Raw genomic sequence first — 26,722 nt, forward strand, 5'->3', positions numbered from 1 at the left:
AAATATGTTTCTAAGTCCAACAGTTCAATGGAACTCTTTTTTTTTCTCTAACATCCTTAGAAAACTTGATTAGAATAGCACCCCTCAAAATTGGACTTCTCTTATTTTCTAAGAACCCTCTCGTGCTTCCAGATTTCTTTCTTATTGTAACAAACCAGTCATACCTTCCAGCTCCCTGCAGCCAGGTTCTGCAGGGCGCCCGCCGCCCCTTCCAGCGTGTCTGCATTTGAACACTCAGACAGCAGTGTGAGGTAGGGTTTGACTATGGACGGGTGCCACAGCATCTGGATCCCTTTTGGTGGTTCTGCACAGTCTGGAAGAGGTCCTACTCCATCCCACTGGTGGAAGAGAAATGAGAGAGTAAACATCTTTAACATCGTCACACTTCCCACCATTGCCCTCTGCAAACATCCAAGACGAAAACCGAAGCAGGGTGTCATGACATTTGGAGAACTGCAGGCAGCATATGGCATCAGCAGTCCAAGGACCACCAAAAATGGGAGAGCCATTCCTGCCCCCCGAGAGCTTCTGATGGAGGGTGGAGCAGGTACATAAGTGAATGTAATTGGCAGTAGAACAGTTAAGTGCTCTGAGAACAATTCTAGCAACCGTTACAGGGAGGAAGGAGAAAAGGTACGCTGATTTTGATTGGGCAGGATGGAGGAAGACTACAGATCAAGACAGCATACTTTACAGAAAGCTAAGCATACGATAGGCATAGTATCGCAGTTAGAGACTATCAAGTGCCCTCACTCCTCACACGCAAGTGTCAACTGTGATACATTTCTAAATCACTTATAAAATACATATTTTGTCATTGCATCTATGAGCATCAAACTAACGACAGAATGTACAAAAGAGAGAAGATTGTTACGGTTTATTAGATACTCTGCCATGAGCTATAGGCAAATTTTGATCCTATAGAAATTCTGACGTTTGCTTTGAATTGAGTGTAATGAGTTAACAAAATATGTAATTAAAAATTAACTGCACATACATTTTAAGTTATGGATTATACACAAAAGGCAAATGAATACAGCCTTAAAAATGATAGCTTTGAAGATCATGTAGCAATGTGGATCAATGTTTACAACAGAAGTTAAAGCCGGACACAAAGCCGTAAGGGGTTTGGGCTGGGTACCAAGTAAAACGCATCATAAACAGCGTAAGGGTAACAAATATTCATTTATAAAGTGTGTATGTCTTTCATTTTTTCCTACATTTCTAATAGCCTGTTCTATTACTCTTATAATTTAAAAAATATTGAGTTCCAATGATGATTCTGATCTTTGATCACATTTAGCCTTTATCTTCCATTAAAAATAAAGGCAATGGTATAATGAAGGTAGAAATGAAGTAATATGTGTAGAAAATATATTCCCATATTCATTTTTGAGAACAGCCATAGTACAACAGAAGGATTATTTTATAGTACTATGTTGCGAATATCAAGCTATTTAACTCCTTATTTGTATTTACTAATGATTGCTGAACATATACTCTAAATGACATATATACTAAACTTTCTCACAGATACCTTATGTACATAAATATATGCGCATGTGTGTCCATATACATGTATGTATATCTATGAAGACAAAATTGTATTTCAGAATCTGTTAGTGCCTTCATTCTGAAATTTTACCTGGAAGAAAATATACCTCATGCTGTATCCTTGTAACAAAAATAGAAGTGTTGATAGATATAATAAAAGTTTTTTTAACAGACATTAAGAATTGCAAGAATCTCATTGCTTATTTTCCAAGAGAAAAATTAAAAAGCCATACCTTCTTTTTCTCTATTATGATACAGCTTAACTTAAGGTTAAAGCACAGAGATGAATGACATTCCATCAATGGGTGAGGCATCAGATTAAAGGTCATTTTCAATGACAGTGTCACTCAATCTCAAATTTATAACAAGAACACTCAAAGTGGAGACCTTCCTGTTCTTTCAACTTAAGCCACTTCTAAACTGTTCAAAGAAGACTTTACACCTGTGCACAGCCTATCAATGAAACCAGTCCATCTCTTTTAAATACATTAAAAAAAAAAAAAATGAAAGTGAACCAGACTTGTCACATTGCTCCTGGTTCATTATTTGAGGCTGGCTCACTGCCCTGGATAGAAAGAGAGCAGCAGGCAAAAGGAAACAGTCCTTACGCAGATTTGTTAACTTCGATGCTGAGGCAGGAGTGATGTTGGCTTCTCAAAAGAAACCAGCTGGGGGGACTGAATTTCTCTGCTACTGCAACAGGAAATGGAAAATTCTTTTTTTTTTTTTTTTCATTTTTGTAGTGATCCAAGGACAAAGAGAGCAGACAGAAACAAGGGGTGTCTTGGAATGCAGGAATGGAAAAAATAGACCCTTATCATCTTTCCCTCCCCCATTTTATAACTATTAACAGATTTTTGGTCCTCCTGAGTAATATAACCTGTCTTCCCTCCTACCCCATAGGGAGAAGGTATTTGCCTTACTCTCCCCCCCACCCAGTACGTGCCTCATCCAATCAGCAAATGACTCGCAAGACCCCTATCCCACTCCTTGTACCCTGGGTATAAAAGTGGACTAAGGACCCCTGTTCAGTGTCAGTTCTCCCTTGAGCTGGCCCACTGTTCTAACAGTGTCTCCCACTCTGATAAACTTTATTTCCCTCTCATTCTGTCTCATGTTGGGAAATTCTTTTCCAACCCTCACCCAGACCACAATTTTGTCATCTCCTTAAAACTCTGAAGCTATCATTTTCATATAAAGATTTAGATTTCACATAAACACTCAACATCGATGAAATTTCCCTCTCCTGTAAGAGCCAGCATAACAGAGGGAGGTATACAGAAGCAATGTCTGCATGTTCATTACAACATGTGATAGACAAACTATAAAAAGTGCAAAAAAAAAAAAAGCTGTGTTATCATTTGCTGGGTTTCATCTGGTTCTTTTTTTTCTAACGTCTGTGCAACAAAACAGGATAAACGGCTGAATCAGTAGACAGTTTTCCTCCATTCTGACATGTGATCTATGTAGATCTTAAATACCTTTCATGACAATCCTTTCTCAGTGACTACAGAGAGAATCTGAAGGCAATAAAAGGAAAACTGCTGTGAATACGGATAGCCTTTGACAGCAAGGAGAGGAGTTCAAAGGGGATTCTGTGCTATTTCAGCATGCTGATGACACCCTGGCACATCAATACAGAGGAAAAAGAACTATCTCAAAGCCAGGGCATGCTGCCTTTATCTGGGTACTTGCCTCAAACTTCTGTTGAGTTAATAGAGAAAGAAGTATTGATTGACTGTCCATTATAAAATAGATTTTGATCACCTATATAAGACTCAAAGTCTTCTTTAAGAGCTGTGCTAACACCTGATGTCATGTTGCCTAGCCAGTCAATACCCACAGGACTACAGGGTCATGGTGACAGCAGAATCAGACTGAAGTCATGAAACAATCCCGCAGTTGTACACTTTGCTCTCCTAGAGCAAAGATCCAGAAGAAGTCAAGGGATATGCAACTCATTCACCAAAATACCGGAAACACATCATTTATAAATTTAAATACAAGATGCATTTACCCTAAAATTTCTTCAAAACTGCCCCAGGGATTGAAGAAGGCAAGCACTGGCTAAGTCTTTAGCACAGCCAAGACACTGATCACCCAACTATTTTAGTCCTGAGAACACAGAACTCAAATTTATAAGTAAGCCTATGCAAACTGTATATGTTTTTTAACCTTTTGCTTTTAACTTTTAACAGGGCATATTACCAAAGTTTTCCTAAGAACTTGAAATGTGAAAATAATATATAAAGAAACAAAATGCTGCCCGGTCAGGAGGGAGAACTTTCTGTGTCCTGAACCCAAGGCACAACCAACAAAGTATTTCCAAGAAACCAATAGGGTTTTTGTTGATCACACTGGCTGCATCACTGCCAAGTGGTGACATAGAAACACACACTCACACACAAGGAAAGAGGCTCTCAACATACACCGGGTCTGCCGGTCCCTTGGACCTCCAGCCTCCAGGACTGTGAGTAATAAACGTCCGCTGTGTAAGCCATTCGGTCTCGGGCATTTCGTTACAGCAGCCTGAGCTGAGCAAGACCGTCACCCCAGCAAGAACCAAGGCAACGCAGTCTCAGAGGTAGGAGGACCCTCCAACTACACCATGACTTTCTTGCCATGGAGCTTTCTTGAGGACAGGCTGGTAGCAAAGAAGGAGTGTGTGAGGCAGGATTATACTGAGAGTAGATCACAGAACAAACAGGCTGGTTTGTCATCCCAAGTAGCGCCACATTCAACACTATATCGTCAGAACTTTTTTTTTTCAGTTAAATGTGTATTTATCAGACTATTTTCCACTGTAAATTATTACCAGATATACAACATAGTTCTCTATTGTTGGGTCGGTAAGTCTGACTCTTCTGTAACCCCATAGACTGTAGCCTGCCAGGCTCCTCTGAAATCCATGGGATTTCCCAAGCAAGAACACTGGAGTGGGTGGTCATTTCCTAACCCTAACCCTAAATCTTCTCCAGGGGATCTTCTTGACCCCAGATCAAATCCATGCCTTCTGCACTGGCAGGTGGGTTCTTTACCACTGAACCACCAGGGAAACCCTACAGTTCTCTGTGCTATATAGTAAATCCCTATTATGCTTACATTTTATATGTAGTAGTATAGCATACTTGCCTGGACAATCCGCATGGACAGAGAAGGCATGGGGTTGAAAGAGTTGGACACGACTGAGCGATTAAGCACAGCACAGTGCATATCTGTTAATCCCGTGTTCCTAATTTATCCCTCCTCCATTTCCCCTTTGGTAACCACAAGCTTGTCTTCTGTGTCTGTGAGTCTATTTCTGTTTTGCAAATAAGCTCATTTCTACTACTTTTTAGATTCTATATGTAAGTGGTACCATAGGTTTGTCTTTCTCTGTCTGATTTACTTCACTTAGTATGATCATTTCCAGGTCCATCCATGTTGCTGTAAATGGCATTATTTTGTTCTTTTTTTATGTACCAGTATTTTTCTTTACTGGCTTTAAATGAATGACTGATATCAATAAAATGAATCAGTGAAAAGGTTTCTATCATTCACTTCTTAAAATGGCCAGAATTGGAAACACATATTATCTCTCTCTGAGAAGGTAGTGCTCAAATATTTTCAAAAAGGAAAAGAAGAAGGTGCCCCCATATTAGATGCCAAGGGGCTGCTGAAATCTGGACAGGATGTTTTTTGATGTGGTCACGGTCAGGGAAGAATAGACACACTGGCCGCTGATTGTAAGGAGCGTCTGCTGAGAAAGGGAAACACACGGCTGTGGGAATGGGCTCAAGGTGTGATTAAAAAAAAAAATTCCTTTAGAATGGCTTTTAATACTTTTACTTCTCCTTGGGACTTAAATTCTATTTAAAAGACTGTTCTCAGGACTTCCCTGGTGGTCCAGTGGTTAGGCATCCACCTCACAGAGCAGGGAACTCGAGTTTAATCCCTGGTCTGAGAGCGGGTGGCTTCCCAGGTGTCACAGGAGTAAAGAATCTGCCTGCCCGTGTAGGAGACGTTAAGAGACTCGGGTTCGATCCCTGGGTCGGGAAGATGCCCTGGAGGAGGGCATGGCAACCCACTCCAGTATTCCTGCCTGGAGAATCCCATGGACAGAGGAGCCTGGTGGGCTACAGTCCATGGGGTTGCAAGTTGTCAGACTTGACTGAAGCAACTTAGCACTCATGCAGGCATGGGGAATAAGGTCCCACGTGTCGTGGGGCAGCCAAGGCCACAAGCCACAACTACTGAGTCTGTAGCAACAACTAGAGAGTAGCCTGTGCCATTCGACTAAGACTTGATGCAGCCAAATAAATACATATTAAAAAAAAAAAAAGATTCCTCTCTCGGTTGCTTTGAGGATGGACTCATGGAAGCCATTTGTCCCTCATATGAAGAGAAAGGTCTGACTTAGAGATAAAAATCAGAAAGTTAAAAAGCTGGAAATTAACGACGTTCATATAACATTCTCTGCACACATGGGACTTTGTAGGGCATGGTGGCTCACAAGTCCAGTTATTAGATTCAAAAAGGCCCTACTGAATAGAAGAATTAACAAGGGAATTTCAGCTGCTTCCTCTGCAAAAGCTTACAACCACTGCAGTCTCTCATTTCAAGGCGCTGGGCTGGGTACCATGGAGATGCTAACAGAAGGGTCTCGCCTACATAGAAGAATTTACATTTTGGGAGGAGTGCTAAAATCCACAGCTCTTTCTGCCATGGATGTCACAGCCATTCCAGTCTATGTACAGAAAAGCGCTTTCACTGCTGCGTCTTTGGAACACAAACAGAAAAGGCCTCTTCACCAGTGGAATGCATCTCTTCTGCTGAAATTTCTCCACCAGTGAGAGAGCATGACAGTCCACGTGTGTGGGGGTTCACTTTTCTTTTCAAGGGATTTCAGCAAAATAAATAGGCCAGAGATACTGCAAGAGAGAGAAAGAGTGGATTCGCAGCGACAGGAAAATACTCCGATCTGAAAATCCCACTCCTGCCTCCCAGCTGAAGTCACACATCAGAGATGTAGGAAGAGAAGATAATTCTAAAGTGGTAAACTGTCAGGGAATGCTCCTTCGTGCAGGGTTTGGGTAAATCAGGCTGCAGTTGGGACTGACTACTTTAAAAAGCAACACCCTAGACGCAGATAGCTCAGTTGGTAAAGAAACTGGCTGCAATGCAGGAGAGCCTGGTTCGATTCTCGTGTCGGGAAGATCCCCTGGAGAAGGGATAGGCTACCCACTCCAGTATCCTTGGGCTTCCCTTGTGGCTCAGCTGGTAAAGAATCTGCCTGTAATGCAGGAGACCTGGGTTCGATCCCTGGGTTGGGAAGATCCCCTGGAGAAGGGAAAGGCTACCCACTCTGGTATTCTGGCCTGGAGAATTCTATGGACTGTATAGTCCGTGAGGTAGCAAAGAGTCGGACACGACTGAGCGACTTTGGCTTAGACAAGGTCTATTCCCTGTTGACCACTTGTGCTTGACTTGGTTTGAACAGCAGTTACTAACTGATTTTATCCTGACAGTGTTTTATTATCCCATTCAGCTAATGGGGGTGGGGGGGAGGGGAGGGGGAAAGGGAGGGGAAGCAGGGAATACTGGTTATTTAAAAAACTCCAAGCAGGGACTTCCCTTCTGGTTCAGGGGATAAGACTCTGAGCTCCCAATGCAGGGACCCAGGTCTGCCCCCGGGTCAGGAAAGTAGATCCCACGTGCCGCAACTAAGGGGTCAGTAAAAGGACAGCAGAAATGACTGCGACGGCTGCTTTTGACAAGTGCAGGCTAGGTAACTCAGACCACCTTTCCCACTGATAACAAACTGAGTCAAGTATTTTAAAATATCTGCTTGCAGGAATCAGAGAGCTAAAAAGACAGTGACGATCTTTCAGAAGGAGGAAAGCTATTGAGGTGGGCAGCTACTGACCCTCAAGGGCCATTCTTGATCAGAGCAGGGACTAAAAGACAGGGAAAAAAACATAACTAACAACCTAAGGGGATAAAAGGAATCTAGCCTCATTTAAAAAAAAAAACAAAAGACAAAAAAACAAGTAGCTTGGCAAATCTTCTATGTTGTTGTTTAGGATCATGTAGGCAGATCCTCTAGGAATAGTGATGACCTTGAATTCCTTAAATCCCTATAATAAAATTAAGTTAAACTGAGATTGCCATTGATTCAAGCCTCCTGCCAGAATTAAGCATAAATACTTTCCAGAACCAAGCACGAACACTCTCTGGAAGAGATCATATCATCCTAGGCCTCAAACTACTTTGATAGTTTTTCATATAAAATGTCTCAGATTTAATAAAAAAATAACCAGGAACATGAGGAAGAAAGACTGTGTGAATGAAAAGTAATAAAGCCGACCATAGAAATAGAAAACATTTCATAAGAATCTGGATAAGGGAGCTATTTGAACCAGACTTTAAAACAACTAAGATTATTACATTCAATAAAGAAAAGATTGAGAACTTTGTTAGAGTACGAACACAGTTGAAAACATCATCATTGGAGTTACAAATCCCCTTGTCTGAGTATGAAAGAAGATTAGATGTATTTTGAGAGAAAAATAGTAAACTAAAATATAAATCAGAAGGAAATATCCAGACTGAATATAAAGAGCCACAATTGAAAAAAAAAGGAAAAAGAAAAGTACAGAGTGGAGGGTAGTATGTATAAGAAATGGAATAAGGGAGTCTAATAAATAGGGAATTAGAGTTCAAAAGGAGACTATAGAAAGAACTAGGCAGAAGCAATATTTGAAGATGTGGTGCCGGAGAGTCTTACAAAGCTTAAAAAGACATTAAGTCACAGATTCAAGAAGCTCTGCCAATGATAGAAAGAAGAAGAAATAAAAAGGTCAGAAATTCTCCCATCCCTAAAGGAAACCATTTTCATAACACGATCTTATTGCCTTTTATTCCTTCTATCATGAAGTGTAGCGTATTGTGTAATTTCTTCAAAATTCCCAGGAGTCAACATGAAAATCATCTTTCTTTCGGCTTTTGAGAGTTGGTTGGAGTTTTTTGTTTGTTGTTATGTATTTGGCCACACTGGGTCTTAGCGACTACACACTTGATCTTTCATCTTTACTGCGGCATGTGGGGTCTTTTCAATTGTGGCATGCAGAATCTTTTTTTTAGTTGCAGCATGCCAGATCTTTTGTTGCAGCAGGCAAACTCTTAGCATTTTGAAGAAATTCCTAAGAATTCCTTCTTGGGAAGAAACTTCTTCTCGGGTAGCTCGGATGTCTGACTTCTCCTGGGAGATATTCTGAAGATGACGATTACAGGGCAGCTGGACCGTGGAAAGAGTGGACAGAGGTGATGGCTAGTGACTTGGATTCACGTGGCACAGTTGTCTTCAGGTGCTCCTTGTAAAAAATGTGGGGCGTTTTACACTTGAGAGATCAGAAACCTCTCTTAAAGGCAAGGTTGGCTAGGGTGTTTCCCAAACAAGGTCTCAGAACTAGAGATTCAGGGACAGCCTTGCTGACTCACCTCCGTGCCCGTGTGGATGCTCACCCCTTAGGAGGTGGCTGGAGGGAGGCTGGTGATGCTGTGGGCTCCAGAGATGGGATCAGGTGGCCGCTGTGCCTACAGAGGAGTATTTGTCAAGGCTGGTCCACGTCACTGGACTTGCCTGTCGTTTCCCCTAGTCATCCTGATAGAACCAGCCAGAACGCTAGTAAAGCTCACGTTGAATTCTCTCTGCTCCTAACTTCTCATTCACATTTAGGAATAACTCACCCCATTATCTGCCTTTTCAAGGGGCTCTGTCCCTGACCTGCCACCTTCCTTGAGGTAGTCCCAAGAGGACAAATGGCAATGTCTGGAGACACCTCTGGTTGTCACAACCAGGAAGAGGGGTGCTACTGACTGGTGTCCACTGGGTAGACGCCAGGGATGCTGACAAACATTCCACAGTGCCCAGGACAGTCCCATGACTGCCAGCATGCTTAGTCGCTCAGTCGTGTCTGACTCTGCTACCCCATGGACTATAGCCCTCCAGGCTCCTCTGTCCCTGGGATTCTCCAGGCAAGAATACTGGAGTGGGCTGCCATTTCCTTCTCCAGGGGACCTTCCTGACACAGGGATCCAAGCCATGTCTCTTGCAACTCCTGCGCTGGCAGGCGGAGTCTTTGCCACCTAGTCACCTGGGAGGCCTCCCAACAGGGAACCAGCCCGGCTCCTGATGTGGGCAGTGTCGAGACTGAGACACCCAGATCTAGTCTTCGAGACAGAGTATTGACTGATGGCGTGGAGTACTGAGTGATAAAATGTAAACACAAACCAAACGAGACGCCAAAAATAGAGAGTTGAGTCTGTAACGTCACTGAGAGTGGAAGAGCAGCGTTTCTGGGTGATGGGATCTGTTTCATATGGGAGGCGTGTAAGAAGGAGAAGCATCTCACTCACTCAGGGAGAGTGGCAAAGGTCAGTCACCGCACGAAAATGTGCAGCCGTGATCCTGGCAGGCACATGCGATTGAGTGCTTCGAGGACATGAAATATCATGTCTCGAGTCACCAAGATCCTGACATATGGTGAGGTGACAGCAGCATGGGACTACACTGCCCCCAACCATGAGGGATACGCGGCAGCTGAAATCAGCGGATGGTTGGAAAGGAAATGGCATTAAGCCGCAAACGGGAAAGTATGGTTACTGATAAGGGAATGAAAACCACCTGGAAGAAAGAAAAAGAACCTGGGGTATTAGGAAGCGAGGATTTAAAAGCATCAAGAATGTCACAAAGGGCAGATCCATCATGTGATAACAAAGCAAATCACAAGGAGCTCACACTGTCGCTGGCATCTGGAGTGATGAAGACAACTCTTGGCTTATGCAGCCAAAGTCTTAAGAGCATTCTTTGGTCTCAGTGTTTCACTTTCAAGATTTTACCCTTGAGAAGTGATTAAGGATGTAGGCAAGACTTAAAACTACACGGACGTTTACTGCAGTTTACATTAGTTAAACTTTGGAAGCAATCTAATTTCCTGATCATCAGGGGCTGACTCGTACAACATGGTGGACCCCTACACTGGAATTCTTGGTAGCCCTTCCACATTCTAGGACTCAGACAATAAAGAGTCTGCCTGCAATGCTGGAGATACAAGAGACACGGGTTTGATCCCTGGGTCGGGGAGACCCCCTGGAGTAGGAAATGGCAATGGATTCCAGTATTCTTGCCTGGAGACTTCCATGGACAGAGGAGCCTGGCTGGTTACAAACCATGGGATTGCAGAGTTGGACATGACTGAGCAACAAACACTTTCCAGCTTCTGGTGCAGATGACTATTTACTGGCAAGGAGAGAGGTCTTGTAGAGTCAAGTGATAACAAGTTTACAGCGGCATGCAGAGCGAGGCAGGGTGAGGCTGGGTGGGCACCATGCCCACATTTCTTCTTCCCTTCAGTGATGTGCCAGTCATCCAGATGCAGGGAATCAGGGGCAACACTGTCTGCAGTGTATATGCATGCCTTCTCTGTCGTGTCCAACTCTTTGGACCCCATGGACTGTAGCCCACCAGGCTCCTCTGTCCATGGGATTCTCCAGGCAAGAAGACTGGAGTGGGTCAACATTTCCTCCTCCAGGGGATCCTCCTGACCCAGGCATAGAACCCAGGTCTCCTGCATTGCAGGAAGATTCTTTATCATCTGAGCCACCAGGGAAGGCCTACTTAAAATTTAAGAAAGTTTAAAATTCAAGTTTCCCAATACACTGATTTAAACCAGCAATAAAATTTATTTTTGTGCTTTAGGACATTGATCACTATGTAGTCTCAGAGCCTCACTTCTGAGCCAACAGCATCCAGGTGGCTCAGTGGGTGATGCTCTTGAGGTGACCCCCGATACAATGTCCTGAAATGCCCAGGAAACCTTTCAGGGGAGGGGATTCCAGGGCACCTAATCCCATTTATGTGTCACATGCTGACACCTTCAGAACTAAGCATTTTGCCATCTGGCGTGACTGAAGTACTGCTTCTCCAGGGGGACTCTGAGATACAGACATATACACTTGTTGACAGGAATCCTAAGTGCTCAGATGATTATCCTGATCTAGAACGTTCTTGAGGTTTGGTGGTAAGTGCAGAGTCGGAATGTAATAAAATGCGTCCCTGCTTCTGGATGGGCTTCCCAGGTGGCACTAGCGGTTAAGAACCCACCTGCCAATGCGAGAGACATAAGGGACCCAGGTTCGATCCCCGGGTTGGGAAGATTCTCTGGAGCAGAGTCTGGCAACCCACTCTAGTACTCTTGCCTGGAGAAACCTCATGAACAGAGGAGCCTGGTGGGCTACAGTCCACGGGGTCACAAAGAGTTGGAACTGACTGAAGCGACCGACCATGCACGACCCTGGAGAGGAGGGAAGTTTGGAGGAGAATGGCTACATGTATATGCATGACTGAGTCCCTTCCCTGCCCACCTGAAACTGTCACAACATTGTTAACTGGCTATACTCTGATACAACATGAAAGGTTTTAAACAAACAAAATAAAACACTGCCATGAGAAGCTGAGGAATAGCTTGAATCGCAAATGGAAACTTAAAGGCTGTGGACTGGTGCCCACCGCAGAACACAAAAATCAATAAATGAAAAGGGCTATGGAGTACCCCTTTCTCAAAGCAGCCCTGGAAGGCACAGCGTCCTGAGAAGAACTCTGAGGAGGCAGGGACCAGTGACAGCTATGAACACCCACTGGGAACAGCCCCACAGCAAGAGCTAGAGGCCTTTCTGGACCACAGATCGACTGCCACTCAGCACAGCTGGTGCTGGGCTTTGGGCCAGAAGTCAAAGACGGAAAGCAGACCCGCACAGTCCTTCCCCTTAGGAGATTCTCTCTCGAGGAGATCCACGCTGCAAATGATACGTGATGTGAAAACCCTTGGAGGAAATAAACAGAACCATGCAGATGTAGATTGAGAGTGATGCACTTATCTTTGGTAGAAGTCTTGAGAGCATGGAGGTGGCCTTTTACCTGGTTTTAAAGGATGATTCTCCAAAAGGGGAAGGAGAAAAGAGGACTCTAGAGGAGCAGCATGGGTGGAAGCTGGGAGGCTGGCCGGTGGGGTGTTGGGATGGGTCAGGAAAGTGTGCGGGAGAAAGGCCTTGGGTTTCTGCTGCGTGCCTGCTAAATTACTCAGTCATGCCCAACTATGCTACCCCATGAACTGTAGCCCGCCAGGCTCCTCTGTCCATGGGATTCTTCAGGCAAGAAGACTGGAGTGGGTTGCCATTTCCTTCTCCAGGAGATCTTCCTGACCCAGGGTTTGAACCCATGTCTCTTACGTGTCCTACATTGGCAGATGGGTTCTTTACCACTAGCGCCACCTGGGAAGCCCAGGTTTCTGCTGAAAGTGAAAGTGAAGTTGCTCAGTCGTGTCCGACTCTTTGCGACCCCATGGACTGTAGCCTACAAGTTTCCTCCATCCATGGAATTTTTCGGGCAAGAGTACTGGAGTGGGTTGCCATTTCCTTCTCCAGGGGATCTTCCCAACCCAGGGATTGAACCTGGGTGTCCCACATTGCAAGTAGATGCTTGTACCGTCTGAGCCACCAGGGAAGCTCCCTGGTTTCTGCTGAGACATGTCTATTATCGTGGAAGAAGTAAGGGGCCTTAGAGGCTTTATACAGAAGCCCATTACTAGTGCTTTTGTGGCTATCAAGCCAATATCTTAAGTAAAACTTACCACTATTCTATGCATTTGGCATCAACAACCTAGAAAAGAGGTTCAAAAACACTAATAATACAGGAAGTCCCCTATCTACCAAACTTTCAGTTGGTAGAACTTACAAGAACTTTCAAAGATGTGAATACGCGCTTCCAAGTCCAGCCTCGTCGGGCCTGAGTGAAACTGCAGCTTGCCCCCCATCTCCCATCGCTCCTTCACTTTTACCATCTCCCCCTCCTTTCCGTCCCCGAGTCAGTAACTCTTCTTGCCTGTTCACTCGATGCCAGGCCCTATATACCAGCTGTTGTACTGTGACTACTGTACTTTCCAAAGTACTGTATTATAGGATTAAAAATGACTTATTTTTGTGTTTGCTTTTTATGTGTTATTTGTGTGAAAAGTATTATAAACCTGTTATAGCACAGTATTATATGGCCAATTGTGTTAGTTGGAGATCTAAGCTAACTTTATTGGACTTAGGAACAAACTGGACCTAATGAACGTGCTCTCAGAATGGAATTGGTATGGAGGGGACTTACTGCATACTCTTAAATTGACCTCAGCTCACTAAACAAAGATTATCAGGAGAGAGAGAATGTCTACCATATAAAAATGCTGAGTCAGAATCCTCTCTGAATCTGATAGATTTATATCCCCACCCATGTGGATACATATATATCCATGTGAACTAAAACATTCACAGGTGATTTTAGCAGAAGAGAGATGCTGAGTTCTAGGGACTCTTGCTTGTTTTAGTTCTGTGTTTCTCTGCGGATTTCTCGGGACTCACTCAAGTTCACACAGAGCAGGCCTTGAAGGCTCAGGTCTGCTCTGGTCAGCTGCCAGGGCTGTCCTGTTACCTCTAATCCACATCTGACCACCACTGATCCCCGGACACCGTCGCAGGAACCTTGGCCATATCCCAAATGGAAAAACAAACAAACAAAAATGCTTATTTTTACAAAAGGTGGAAAAGTAGAAAAATCAGTTGTGCCTACTGGTGGCTTAGGTGGTCAAGAATCCACTTGCAATGCAGGAGACCTGGGTTCGATCCCTGAGTTGGGAAGATCTCCTGGAGAAGGGAATGGCAACCCACTGCAGTTTTCTTGCCTGGAGAATTCCATGGGCAGAGGAGCCTGGCGGGCTATATAGCCCATAGGGTCGCACAGAGTTGGACACAACTGAAGTGAATACGCACACACATTTCCCCAGACCTCAGCCTTCAGAAGACTGCCACTCTGCCCCGCTGTGACAGGCTGCTGGCAGGAAATCCTGCCGGAGGCAGGGAGGACCCTGCTGGGTGAGATGTGGCTCTTGGCACATGACAGACACACTGCTTTGGGGGAAGTTCTACTTACAAAGAGTTTCCAGAGAAAGTAACAATTTCTTATAATTTAGCAATAGGCACTGAGCACAAAGTCAGAAATTAATGAATTTGCAACGTCCTTTTGGAGGGAAATACGATGCATCAAAAGGCATCCTTGGTGGTTCAGTGGTAAAGAACCCGCCTACCAAGGCAGGGGATGCTGGTTTGATCTCTGGGTCCAGAAGATCCCCAGGAGAAGGAAATGATAACCACTCCAGTATTCTTGCCTGGAGAATTTCATGAACAGGGGAGCCTGGCGGGCTACAGTCCATGGGCTTGCAAAGAGTCGGACAGGACTGAGTGACCAACACTTTCACTTTATGCCTCTCTGAGGCATCTTAAATTTAAGAGAACATATGAATTTGCACAAACAAACACTGACTTGGTCAGTTAGTGCGTTTTTGGATTTTATTTTTTTCAATAATATTTGAAAAGATTGCAAATGTAATGCCCATCATAGAAAATTTACAAATACGTAAGTATGAGAAGAGTCCATCAGTATCTTTTGCCTTTGATGTTACTGCATTTTTTTTCTAGAAACACATACTTTGTGTACATGCATGTATTTTATATTTGCCTATGCCATAGTTTTACTAAATTGGCCAGGTTTTATCTATATATATCTATGTCTATATACACACCTGCTTTTTTCTTTCTTCACTTTGTATTACACACTTTCTCTAATCACTTTCTATTCATTAAAACCTGATTTTATGAGCAGTAGAGATTCCAAATGATGCATTATATCCGATCATTTTTATAGCTATAAAGCTAGAATTCTATCTGTTTACATCCTCATTAAACTTGATAATGTATTTTCTGGCACTTCAAAATAGTTTTGTATTATGTAGGAGCACAGTTTGAAGGAAAACCTTTTGAAAAACTATCATTTGGTTGAAGTAACTTTGAAGCCTCTTTATAAACAACAAAGTTCCTTTGTATTTTAACTTACGATGGTTTCAGCAAAACTTTCTTAAATAAATTCTTCGTCCCCGCCTTAAAGGAATATTGTAAGAAGAACAATCAAACTGTATAGATTTTCATTTAGACTTCTGGAAAAAATTGTTACGATTCTATTAATCATTTTAACCTCCTCAACTTAGGAAAGAATTTCTGATATTATAAATTACAATGTGAAGTCCAACATTCTAAGGTGAAAATCACACACCATAACGTTCCATGGAAGCAGCTAAACTGTGGAAGAAGGGCTCTATCTTCGGATGATGTCCATGAATGTTGTCTTCTGACCCTTGGCTTCTCTGGCCCCTGTCAACTCCTCCCGCACATCTTGGCAGAGTTGGGGAAAAGGTTTGGTGTCAGGGCAGAATTTTACTAAGTGAGACACCAGTGCAGGTGTGGAAGCCATCAGAGGAATGTGCTTCAAAATCCAAGCCACAGACTAGAGGGAAAACCTGGAAGTCTGAGTGAATTTAACCTTAAAGTTTTTCTTCCTTTCCTTTTTCCTTCCTTCCTTCTCTTTCTTTCCCTCACTCCCATATTCTCTTTCTTCTTTCTCTCTCTCCTTTTCTTTCCCTCTCTCTCCACCCCCTTGCCCCCCCGACGTCGCTCTCTTTCTCTCTCTCTCTCTCCCTCTCTTTCTCCTTTTTTCTCTTTCTTCTTGGCCAAGGCTAACATCATATTACCGTGTGTGTGTGCTCAGTCGTGTCCAACTGTTTTGTAACCCCATGGACTGTAGCCTGCCAGGCTCCTCTGTCCATGGGATTTCCCAGGCACGAATACTGGAGTGGGTTGCCATTTCCTTCTCCAGGAGATCTTTCTGACCCAGGGATTGAACGCACGTCTCTTGCATCTCCTTCATTGGCAGGACGATTCTTTACCACTGTGCCACCTGGGAGGCCATATTATTGGACTTTCACAAATTGGATTTCCCAAGTTGCCTGGGCCCGTCCATCCCAGAGGTTCTGAGTCATCAGGGTGCACGTGAGACTCAGGTGACCATGACCACAGGGCAGATCGGGGACCACTATATTCTCACATACAGGCTTTTCTTCCTTCCAGTTTTCCTGAGCTTGCTTCCCAGGGTACAGCAATGTAGGGACTGGGCCCCATGATGCACAGTGCCTCAAAGGAAACTAGAAGAACCCATATACCTTTGTTTGGCCGTCTTTAACTTACTTGATACTGAACACGTTCAGAACTCATCATGGTCTGGTGCCCGGAAGAACCAGGTGGGATAACTGAAGTGCCTGACACCCCTTCGTATAATACCTGGTACATGGTAGGTGCTGGCCGACTGGTCCATTCCCCCGGTGGGAGAGTTCTAAGTGGCTGAATTAAGAACCCCAGCTCAGGGACTCCCCTGGTGATGCAGTGATTAAGAATCTGCCTTGCAACGCAGGGGACGTGGGCTTGATTCTTGGTTGGGGAACTAAGATCCCACATGCGTGAGGCAACGAAGCTTGTACGCTGCAACTTGAGCCCATGCTCTAGAGACTGCGAGCTGCAGCTAAGACCTGATACGAGGCAGATAAATAAATACTAAATTTTTTTTTTAAAAGATCCTCCCAAAAGGCAAAAGCTCCTGTGAATCAGGGAGAGATTCAAGACAGAGAGCACTGACCCAGGACAGGAGAGAAGGCAGTGCTGGGGGTTTGCTTCTCAGAGTGGAAGGTCACAGTCAAAGAGGCAATGAGCCTGCGTCTCCTAAATTATAGGTAAGTTTAAATGGGAACACACAGTTACAGAAGCTGTAGAAGGGCCTGGAGCAGCCCTCAGGGACCACAAACAGCTCGAGAACCGGAGCCTACAGAAATGCTAACGCTGACACATTTGGGTTACATGTAGGAATTATATTTCAGGATGCATTTCCATTAATCCTGACTCAATAAAATAGTTCCTCTGACACTCACTCAAAGTACAACGATTTCAAAAATAGTTTAGAAAATAGCATGCTGTGATCTAAACAGATACTTTTGCATATTTATTTTGATTAAAAACCTGGCAAGGGGGCATGCTGGGGATTCCATTCTACTTTCTCAGTCATCCACTCCCGAGAACACTCAGACCTTGGGTCCACAGGGCCATGAGGAGCTGGAGGTATGACCACAGTGGCCAGGGCGAGGTTGGGAACATGACCACGGTGTCAGAGGAGACGGCAAACCTCAGTAGCAGGGGTTTCCAGCAACCACGGGATGGGTGCTTTTTCACATTACTCCCTCATTTGGGGGCCATGTGGGTGAGGGGTTCTGCCTCCCAGGGGAGCTCCCAGGAGAGGGGTGGAGGCCTTTCTGATGCTGCCAAGGCTGACAGTCATACCCCCTGGGCCTTTACTGCAGGGCAACCAACTGACTTACAGCCGCCCGAGGTAAAGACCGTTTCATTTTGGAGACGTCTCGCCAGCTGGACAGCTTTCTGAGTTCATCAGAATTGTCCCCCAGGCCCAACTTCTAATGTTGTTCTGTTGGAAGGGCTGTGGATCACTCCATTTTCCATCAATAAGGGCAAGACTGCATATCCAAAAGTTCCCCAAAAAGCTATAAAATACGTTGGGTTTTTGTGCCTGTCTCCTCAGGTTCCCCTCTCAGACCACACCTATTCTGTGCAACTGTTCCACCTGCAAGGTGCCCGCCTGAAGACCTCAGTAGATGTGCGAATCCACACAGAAGAATCTGCGCCTGGATCTGACTCAATTCTGTGAGCTGTCAACTCAGAGCCTGCCCGGGACTCAAGGGCCTCTTCCTCTTTTTGAAATTTCCTATCTTGGCTTGGCTGGAGAACATGAGGGGAATCATTTAATGCTCCACTGTCTCAGCTATGAAATCCCCAAGGGAAAACTGTGCCGATGCATGAGTGATTTGACCGTGTGCTAGAATCACAGAGCTCTATACCTGCAGACACAGACAAAACATGCTGTAATTAGGGGAGGGGATAATTGCATGCAGCTGCGAGTCACCAATATCACCTGATCTTGGGATTTCTTTTTCTTCTTCTTCTTTCCCCAGCACCCGGAACTCTCCGCATCTTTGCCATTGGCCTCACCGCAGAGCAGCCCGTCCAGCTCATCGGTGCCCATGTGCTGTCCCTGAGACGTTTCTGCTGCCAGCCGGTACGAAAGATTCCTTAAAATGCACACACAGTTTTCAACGGTCTGGAGAATAAAAACAAAACAAAACAAAACAAAAAACGAGGAATGAATAAAAACTAACCAGTACTCCTCCACCCGCAAAAGCCATCCATCTTCACACAGACATTTTTTCTTTGGGTGCATTTAACCGCGGCTCCTAAAGTCTCCCTTGACAGCCACAATGGAAAGAATTTAGAGAAGCTTGGAGAAGTCTGAAGATCTTTCCTCCCCGCAAAGAAACCACTTAGCAACAAGAGTTCCTGATAAACAGCTATCGTTGTTGACTGAAATTCACTTGTGAGCAAGAAAGAACCCATATCCAGGCGTGGTCCCAGGTGGCGTCCACTTACAGACAACAGCCATCTGGGGACTAAGGCTCAGAACCATCGAGAGCAAGGATAATTGGATTTGTGCTAGCTCTGGGAGGGTGACATTTACTATCACTGTCACTATAGGGTGACACTATACTAACATTTACTATCCACCAGGGCACTTTCTTAGTGAGGGGCAGGGGAGCCCGGCATGCTGTAGTCCACGGGGTCACAAAGAGTTGGACACGGCTCAGTGACTGAACAACAAGGGTACTTTCTGGGAGGAATACAGGGCAAGAGGTGCAAACCAGGCTTATTCCAGGCAAGCCAGGTTCTGTGGTCACCTGGGGACATATATGTTTCCAACCTACTGATTTTCTTCAAGATTGCTGGTGCTCCTATTTCCTAAGCACAAGGGCTAAGCAGTGATTAAGGACGTGGGAAGAGCTGGACGTCTGTAGAACCCTAGATCTCTGACTACTGGATATGTGACTTGGACAATCCAGCCATAACCTCTGGTGTAAGATGGTCAAAATAGCGGCCAATAGGCTGCTGTGTGGATTAGGGGAATTAGAGAATATATATGTGATAGGCAGAGTAAAGCTCTCTGCTCCAAAGATGTCCACATCTGGAACATGTGAGTATGTTAGGTTATGGGATGGAGGGCATTGAGGGTACTCATTGGTGGACCTTGGGATGCCAGATTATCCTGGACTGTCCAGGTGGGCCCATAGAATCATGAGGGTCCTGTGAGCAAGAGAGGGAGGCAGAGAGAGTGCAACTGTGAGAAGGACGGGATCTGGCATTGTTGGCTTTAGAGATAGAGGAAGGAGCCACGAGCCAAGGAATGTGGGAGCCTCTAGAAGCTGTTAAAGACAAAGAAACAGATGCTTCCTTACAGTTGCCAGAAGCAATGCAGCCCTGTCAGCACCTTGATTTTACCCCAACAAGACCCATTCTGGGGACTTCCCTGGTGCTCTAGTCTGATCCCTGCTTGAGACTTCACCTTCCAATGCCGGGACTGTGGGTTTGATCCCTGGTGAGGGAGCAAAGATCCCACATGTTTCTCAACCAAAAAGAAAAACAAAAAACAAAAAACATAAAACAGAAGCAATATTAAATTCAACAAAGAGACCCATAAATTCAATAATGAGACCCAATAAATTCAAAAAAGAGACCCATCCTGGACTTCTAAAATGGTAAGATGATAAGTTTGTGTTTCTTAAATTTATTTCTGGCTGCGCTGGGTCTTCGTGGCTGCATGGGCTTTTCTCTAGTTGCAACAAGTGGGGGCTATTCTCCAGTTGCAGGGTATGGGCTTTTCTGTGTGGGGCCTCTCTTGTTGTGGAGCACAGGCTCTCGGCACGGGCTTCAATAATCGTGGCTCCCGGCCTGCGAGCACACGCTCAATAGTTACACACAGGCTTAGCTGTTCCTTGGCATGGGGGTCTTTCTGCAACCAGGATCGGACCATGTATCCTGCATCGGCGGGTGGAGTCTTTACCACTGAGCCATCGGGGAAGCCCAGGTCTGTGTTTTTAAACCACCATGTTTGTGGCCATTTGCTATAGCAGCAGCAGGAAACTGAACCAGTACGTACGTACCAAGAAGAGCTCCGGGCACAGAGCAAGTGCCATACAAGGATTTATATCACCAGCAAAGGTGGAGACGGCCCCTCTGTGGAATGTGCAGAGCTTGTGACCTACAGCGAATGGGGCCGTGATGGAGTCTTGACTCCACCATTGAACGAGCCGTGTGACGCTGACCGAACGGCTCAGTCTCTTAGTGCTTCGATTCCTCCCGAAGTCCCCACGGCCAAGTTGGAGATGAAGTCTCAACATATAAATCTCGGAGGAATCAAACATTTAGTCTGGGGCATCAATCTTTTGACCTTTGTTCTGGATTTGAGGAACCGAGGGAGGAGGGGAAACAAATATCCAATTTTCAGAAAGAATTTTTTTTACTGTCTTAATTGAAAAATCTTTTTTCCTTTTTAAATATTCATTTATTTATTTGGCTGTGTGGGGTCTTGGTTGTGGCACACAGGATCCTTACTGTGGTGTGTGAGGCTGTGAAGTATGGGGCTCAGCATTTTCAGCTCGAGGGCTTACATACCCCTTGGTATGGGGGAATCTTAGTTCCCCAACCAGGGAACGAACCCAAGTCCTTGGCACTGCAAGGCAGAGCCTTAACCACTAGACCACCAGGGAAGTCCCCCCAATTTTTAAAAAGGACAAAATAATGTCCTAAAGTGAAACTGAAAGTCGCTCAGTCGTGTCCGACTCTTTGCGACCCCATGGACTGTACAGCCCATGGGATTATCCAGGCCAAAATACTGGAGTGGGTAGCCTTTCCCTTCTCCAGGGGACCTTCCCAACCCAAGGATCGAACCCGGGTCTCCTGCATTTCAGGAGGATTCTTTACCAGCTGATTCACCAGGGAAGCCCAACTAAGTTTTATTATTATTTTTTTAAGTTTAAGCATTTCTTTTGAAGCATAGTTGATTTACAATGTCATGTTAGTTCCAGGTGTACAAAATCTGAAAAAGAAGAGAGAAGTTTTCTTTTTAAAAACACGCCAACTTCCCTGTCACTTTTCAGGCACCAGCTACGTGACAGCCACTATTCAAGGAAGGGAACATCGTTTTACTTTACAGATGAAGGAAACAAGGTCTGAGGCCGTTGGTAACACACCCACTCACCCCTACAGACTAGAGACCGTACCACTTTCTCTAGTCCTGGGCTGGGACTAGAGATGGGGCAGGGGCTGCTGGAGTTCAGATCCTCCACTGCTCCCACTTAGGATGGGAATCTGGTAAAAGGCAGCATGTAACTCTGACCTGACTACTGGAGGCATGAAAAATCAAGCAGGAAAACCAGTTTTCAGGGTGTATTTCTGGAGCCTTTGCAATTCCAGACCTTTTGGGTCAGCTTTTCAAGGTTTCATGGGCTGCTAATCCCACAGGCTTTCAGTCAACTTGATTTTTCTATTTCAAGCATCCTCTCAGCATCAAAAAAAGGAACCGGCATGAAAGCAGGTAAACACAGGATGACGCTGGAGAGAGAGCAGTCTCTCCCCGAAAGGAAAATGTTGTGGCAGAAGTCAGAACGATTTTCACATCAGCTCAGAATGATTTTTCTTACATCAAAGACCTGGGAGAATAAACTTCTTTCTCACCCTCTTGTTCCCCTTCCCTGGGGGCACATCCATGCCTCTGTTTAACAAATGATTACTCCGGATATATTCCGCAGTTTTGAGAAGTGTTTTATAACCTACCTGAGGCTGAGCGACCTCTTGGGGAGAAGCCGGATGCAGAGAGATAAGAGAGGGAGAAAGAGGGGGGGAGGTAGGAGGGGGATGGGGCTTCTCTTATAGCTCAGTTGGTAAAGAATACCCCTGCAACACAGGAGACCCTGGTTTGATTCCTGGGTCAGGAAGATCCCCTGGAGAAGGGACAGGCTACCCACTCCAGTATTCTTGGGCTTCCCTGATGGCTCAGCTGGGAAAGAATCTGTCTGCAATGCGGGAGACCTGGGTTCGATCCTTGGGTCAGGAAGATCCCCCTGGAGAAGGGAAAGGCTACTCGCTCCAGTATTCTGACCTGGATAATTCCATGGACTGTCTAGTCCATGGGGTCTCCAAAGAGTCGGATACGACCTTCCCTTTCACTTTTCACTTTCAGCAGGGGGGAAGGGAGACAGGAGGTGGCAGAGAGGGACAGAAATGGGGTGGTCCCAGGGGTTGAACTCATCTCTCTCCTTAAGTCTGGTTTGGGAGGGTGACCAAGTCAAGTGCTTTTCCCTGTAAGGGCAGGGAGAAAAAGAGAACAGCCACCGCCCTTCTTGGGGATACCAGCAAAAGGCGTGTGGCAGCTGGTGGTTTGGGTTTCAACATCCATTGCTGTCAACAGAGCTTTTGGCAGTTCCTCTTGGTCACCAGGGTCATTCTGAATCCTCATTTTCTATTAGAAAGGGCTAATTTGGAAGCCGTTTGTAGAACGCGCCACCGTATGTTAGGCATTCAACAAAACCATCCCAATTACAGGAGCCGAGCTGAGCCTAAGTGTGGCATCCAGGGTCTTTGACTCATTAACTCCAGTGGCCTCAAAGACAGTGTGCACACATTTCACCCTCCTCTAGCTTGTCACTGTGAAAGCTTAGAAGTGGCCAAGCAGAGGGCTGAGTGGAAAAACAATGGGGCAATAATAATACGTTAAAACTCAACAGCATCTTCTGGCCAGCAAAGCACTGTCAAGTAGTTTATCACATTTGATCCTCTCAATAGCTCTAAGGGTCTTCCTTGTCTCGAAGATGAGGTCACTTGGGTCCTGTCCCCTGGTCATAGAGAGAAGGAGATGGTACATTTTCCAGTACACTCCTGGGGCTACACTGGGTGCTCTGGATACTCAATTAAGAATAGCTGAGTCTCCTTTTTTTTTTTCTTTTAATTTTTAGTTTATATTAGAACATAGTTGGTGAACAACATTGTCTTCATTTCAGCAAAGTGACTCAGCTCTACATAGACAGGCATCTACTCTTCTTCCAAATCTTTTCCTATTTAGATCATTGCAGAATATTGAGCAGAGTTCCTGGTGCTATGCAGTAGGTCCTTGTTGATTATTTACTTTAAATATAGTGGTGTGTACATGTCAATCCCAAAATCCCAATTTATCCCCCACGCCAACCTTTCCCCATTGGTAACCATACATTTTTCACTTCCAACCGTAAGTTTGTTTTCTGTGAACCTGTTTCTGTTTTTGTAAATAAGTTCATTTGTACCATGTTTGTTTTGATTCTACATATGAGCAATATCATATATTTGTCTTCCTCTGATTTTTTTCACTGAGTCTGATCACCTTGGGATCTATCCATGTTGCTACAAATGGCTTTATTTCAAGGCATATCTGAGTCTTCTGACACCAGGCCTAAATGGTCTTTATTTTTCCAGTTTCCACTTTGTGGGGGAAATGTGGTCACTAACAGAGAGAATCTTCAAGGTCTCTCAAGAGTTTGAAGAGTCTGGTCATCTGACACATCAGAGAAAAGACATGTGTGCCTCACAGCACTCTGATTTTGGACCACACCCCTGAAGGTTGCCTTACCCACCACGATGGTGTTATGGGACCAGGGCAAGACTCATATTTTATTGTCAACTAGAAGGTCCAGACAGTATTAAAGATTGCTTGGTATCCATAAGGCTTAAAGCCCCCATACCTTAGTATTTACCACTCTGAATGTTAAGATCCTTGGCATTGCAGCTTCCATGAATTATGAATTACCTTGAGTAGCTCTTTTAAAAAGTCCTGTGTCTATTGTGTTAACAGGTCTCTATAAATACTCAAGACATCTTGACTGTTCCCTTCTTTAGAGACTTAATTCTCCTGTCAGTGATATTAAAAGGTCTCCAATGGCTGTTAAGGGCATTTACAAGAGAGGTTGATTAAATCTTTTCTATCATATTTCACTTTGGATATTGACGTCATGCACACAGTAAATAAATGGTTGCAAATGTCACTAACAGGCAGTGGTAAGATGACAAACAGTTCATAATTGGATTCAGCTAGTACTCAAAGGGTTTGGATCCCAGAAGGACCATGGACTTCTGGTTCATGGGAGTAGGGCTCCCCCATCAGTAATTTTCTAAATTTGTCAGTCACTCCACTGTGCAGGCAAGGTTGAGAAGTGCCGTGCTAAATCACCCCATGCCAAAGAGTAACTAAATGGATAAAATCACTCTTACTTGTTCTTTATCTGACCTTACAACTAAAACAACTAAATTACAGTGTGTTGGGTCCCCGACTAGAGTCTATTTTAAAGCTGTATCTACTAAGGTGGGTTTCTCAATACACGATGCACATGGAATCACCTGATGAACTCCCAGAGGAACAGAAATCAGAGGTAAGAGCTAGACATCTGAATTCAGGGGGGCTGTGAAAAGGTCTAGGCACACGCATTTATCAAATGCTCCAAAGGCAATTCCAGTGACGAGCTGGCATTAAAAACCATGGGTTTATCAAAATGTCTTAGGAGGAAAGCATGCCAGTTTTAGGTGAGATGGTCTTGAAGCAAGAGCCAGATGCCAGACAGTTTATTTACAGAAACCTCAATGATTCAAGGGCCTGGAGCCAGGAGGCAGACATGTATTGTGTGGGTGGATGGTTTCTCATGGCTTGCTGATTAAGCTCTGGACATCTGACAAACATGTTGACCGGAAATCATTTGACAGAGCGCTATGTACAATTAATAAATTGTGTCCTGTGCAATATTAACCATTTTACTTCATGAATATGTGTATTACCCAGGGTTTACTATACTTTGATTATGTAACATCTTATGTAATAGTATCAGTAAACCAATGCACAGGCTTATATATATGAAAAAAAAAACAAACTGTGGGATTAGGCTCTGGCTCCCCATGGTGCAATTTGGCAATGTCGAGAGACATTTTTGTTTGTCACAACTGGGGTAGGGGGAGGAAGGTACTGGCATCTAGTGGGTGGAGACCTGGAATGTTGCCCAACATCCTATAGTCCACAGGACAGTCCACAACAAAGAAGGGGACTGAAATATTGAGAGAGTGGCTCTGGGAAAGGTCCTACTAAGGCGTCACATTCATCACATGCATTACTTTAAAGTATCGGTAAAGTCTGTGCTTATATCAGGATATTATGAAATTACAAATTTTTTATGTAAAGTGAACCCAAACTAAGTCAAAAGACAAAAGAAGACAAAACAAAATAGCCCAAACACTGTCAAAAATCCACCCAATTCTATTTTGGTTTGCGAACTAAAACACTGAATAGACACTGATGATCAATAGTTTGACAGCATTTATTTAGACTTCCCTGGGCATTCTTAAAATGGCATTGGGCAGTATTAAGCTGTTCAAAAGCTATCTTGTAAAAATATAGGATTATTTAAATCTCAGGTAGCTCGAATATTTCTTTTTCTTCTGCCAGTGGATTTTAGAAAATGAAGCTAGAAGCTCATGGGTGACTTGCTATGTGAAAGTTTATACACTCATCTGGAACATCTGTAGCTGAAGTAATTTAATCTAAATTTTTACTTGCTACTAATCAAGAATTAAGTGTCTAGTTCTAGGCTAGGATTAGAAGTCAATACAGATTTCAGAGTGAAAGTATTAAGTGTTGCATTCACTATCCATCCTTGTTAGCCATTGTTTGATCCCCCGGGGAATCTTTGTTGTCTAAGATGCTTCATCTATGCAAATACGACAAACCTTGCTATCGATCTCGCTGCTCCCCAGCGCAGACTGAATCACATAAAGCAGCGCGTCCGTGAGCCCGTCACATTCCCGCATTCTCCTGCGGGCCTCCTCTCCGGCTGAACTAACATTCCTGCAAAGCAAAAGGATGTATCAGCACCCTTCACAGTGGCCACCAAAAGAACGTTCTTCCATGCCCACCTCTTCTCATTTGTTTTTCTTTAGTCCGCGACATATAGCATGCGGGATCTTAGTACCATGACCAGAAATCCAACCCGTGTACCCTGCATTGGCAGGCCAGAGTCTTAACCACTGGATCACCAGGGAAGTCCCTTCCTCTCAAAGTTTTAACGAAAACACTTTGCTAGCCTTTTAGGAGGTTTACCAAGAATATAGTTTTAACGAGGGGGGAATGGCCTACACAAATGGATTCTAGAACTGGATGAGCCACAGATATCTGCATCAAAACAGAGAATGCAGAATTCTGAACATGTGATCTGTGAGAGTCCTGTGACTACTAAGAAAGGAGGCT

General features: G+C 44.5%; 1 protein-coding gene across 2 annotated transcripts in view; it reads right to left on the reverse strand.

Moving 5' to 3' along the window:
- CTNND2 (catenin delta 2) overlaps window positions 1-26,722 on the reverse strand; it is a 1,083,336-nt gene that overhangs the window by 125,149 nt on the left and 931,465 nt on the right. For both annotated transcript variants that reach the window (XM_043488912.1, XM_043488911.1), the window contains exons 13-15: window positions 26,206-26,323; window positions 18,494-18,679; window positions 165-338 (exon numbers count right to left, since the gene is read on the reverse strand). In XM_043488912.1, coding sequence (XP_043344847.1) covers window positions 165-338; window positions 18,494-18,679; window positions 26,206-26,323 — 478 coding nt within the window. The remainder of the gene's footprint in view (window positions 1-164; window positions 339-18,493; window positions 18,680-26,205; window positions 26,324-26,722) is intronic.

The sequence above is a fragment of the Cervus canadensis genome, chromosome 16 (genome assembly GCF_019320065.1).
Source record: "Cervus canadensis isolate Bull #8, Minnesota chromosome 16, ASM1932006v1, whole genome shotgun sequence".
Classification (NCBI taxonomy): Eukaryota; Metazoa; Chordata; class Mammalia; order Artiodactyla; family Cervidae; genus Cervus; species Cervus canadensis.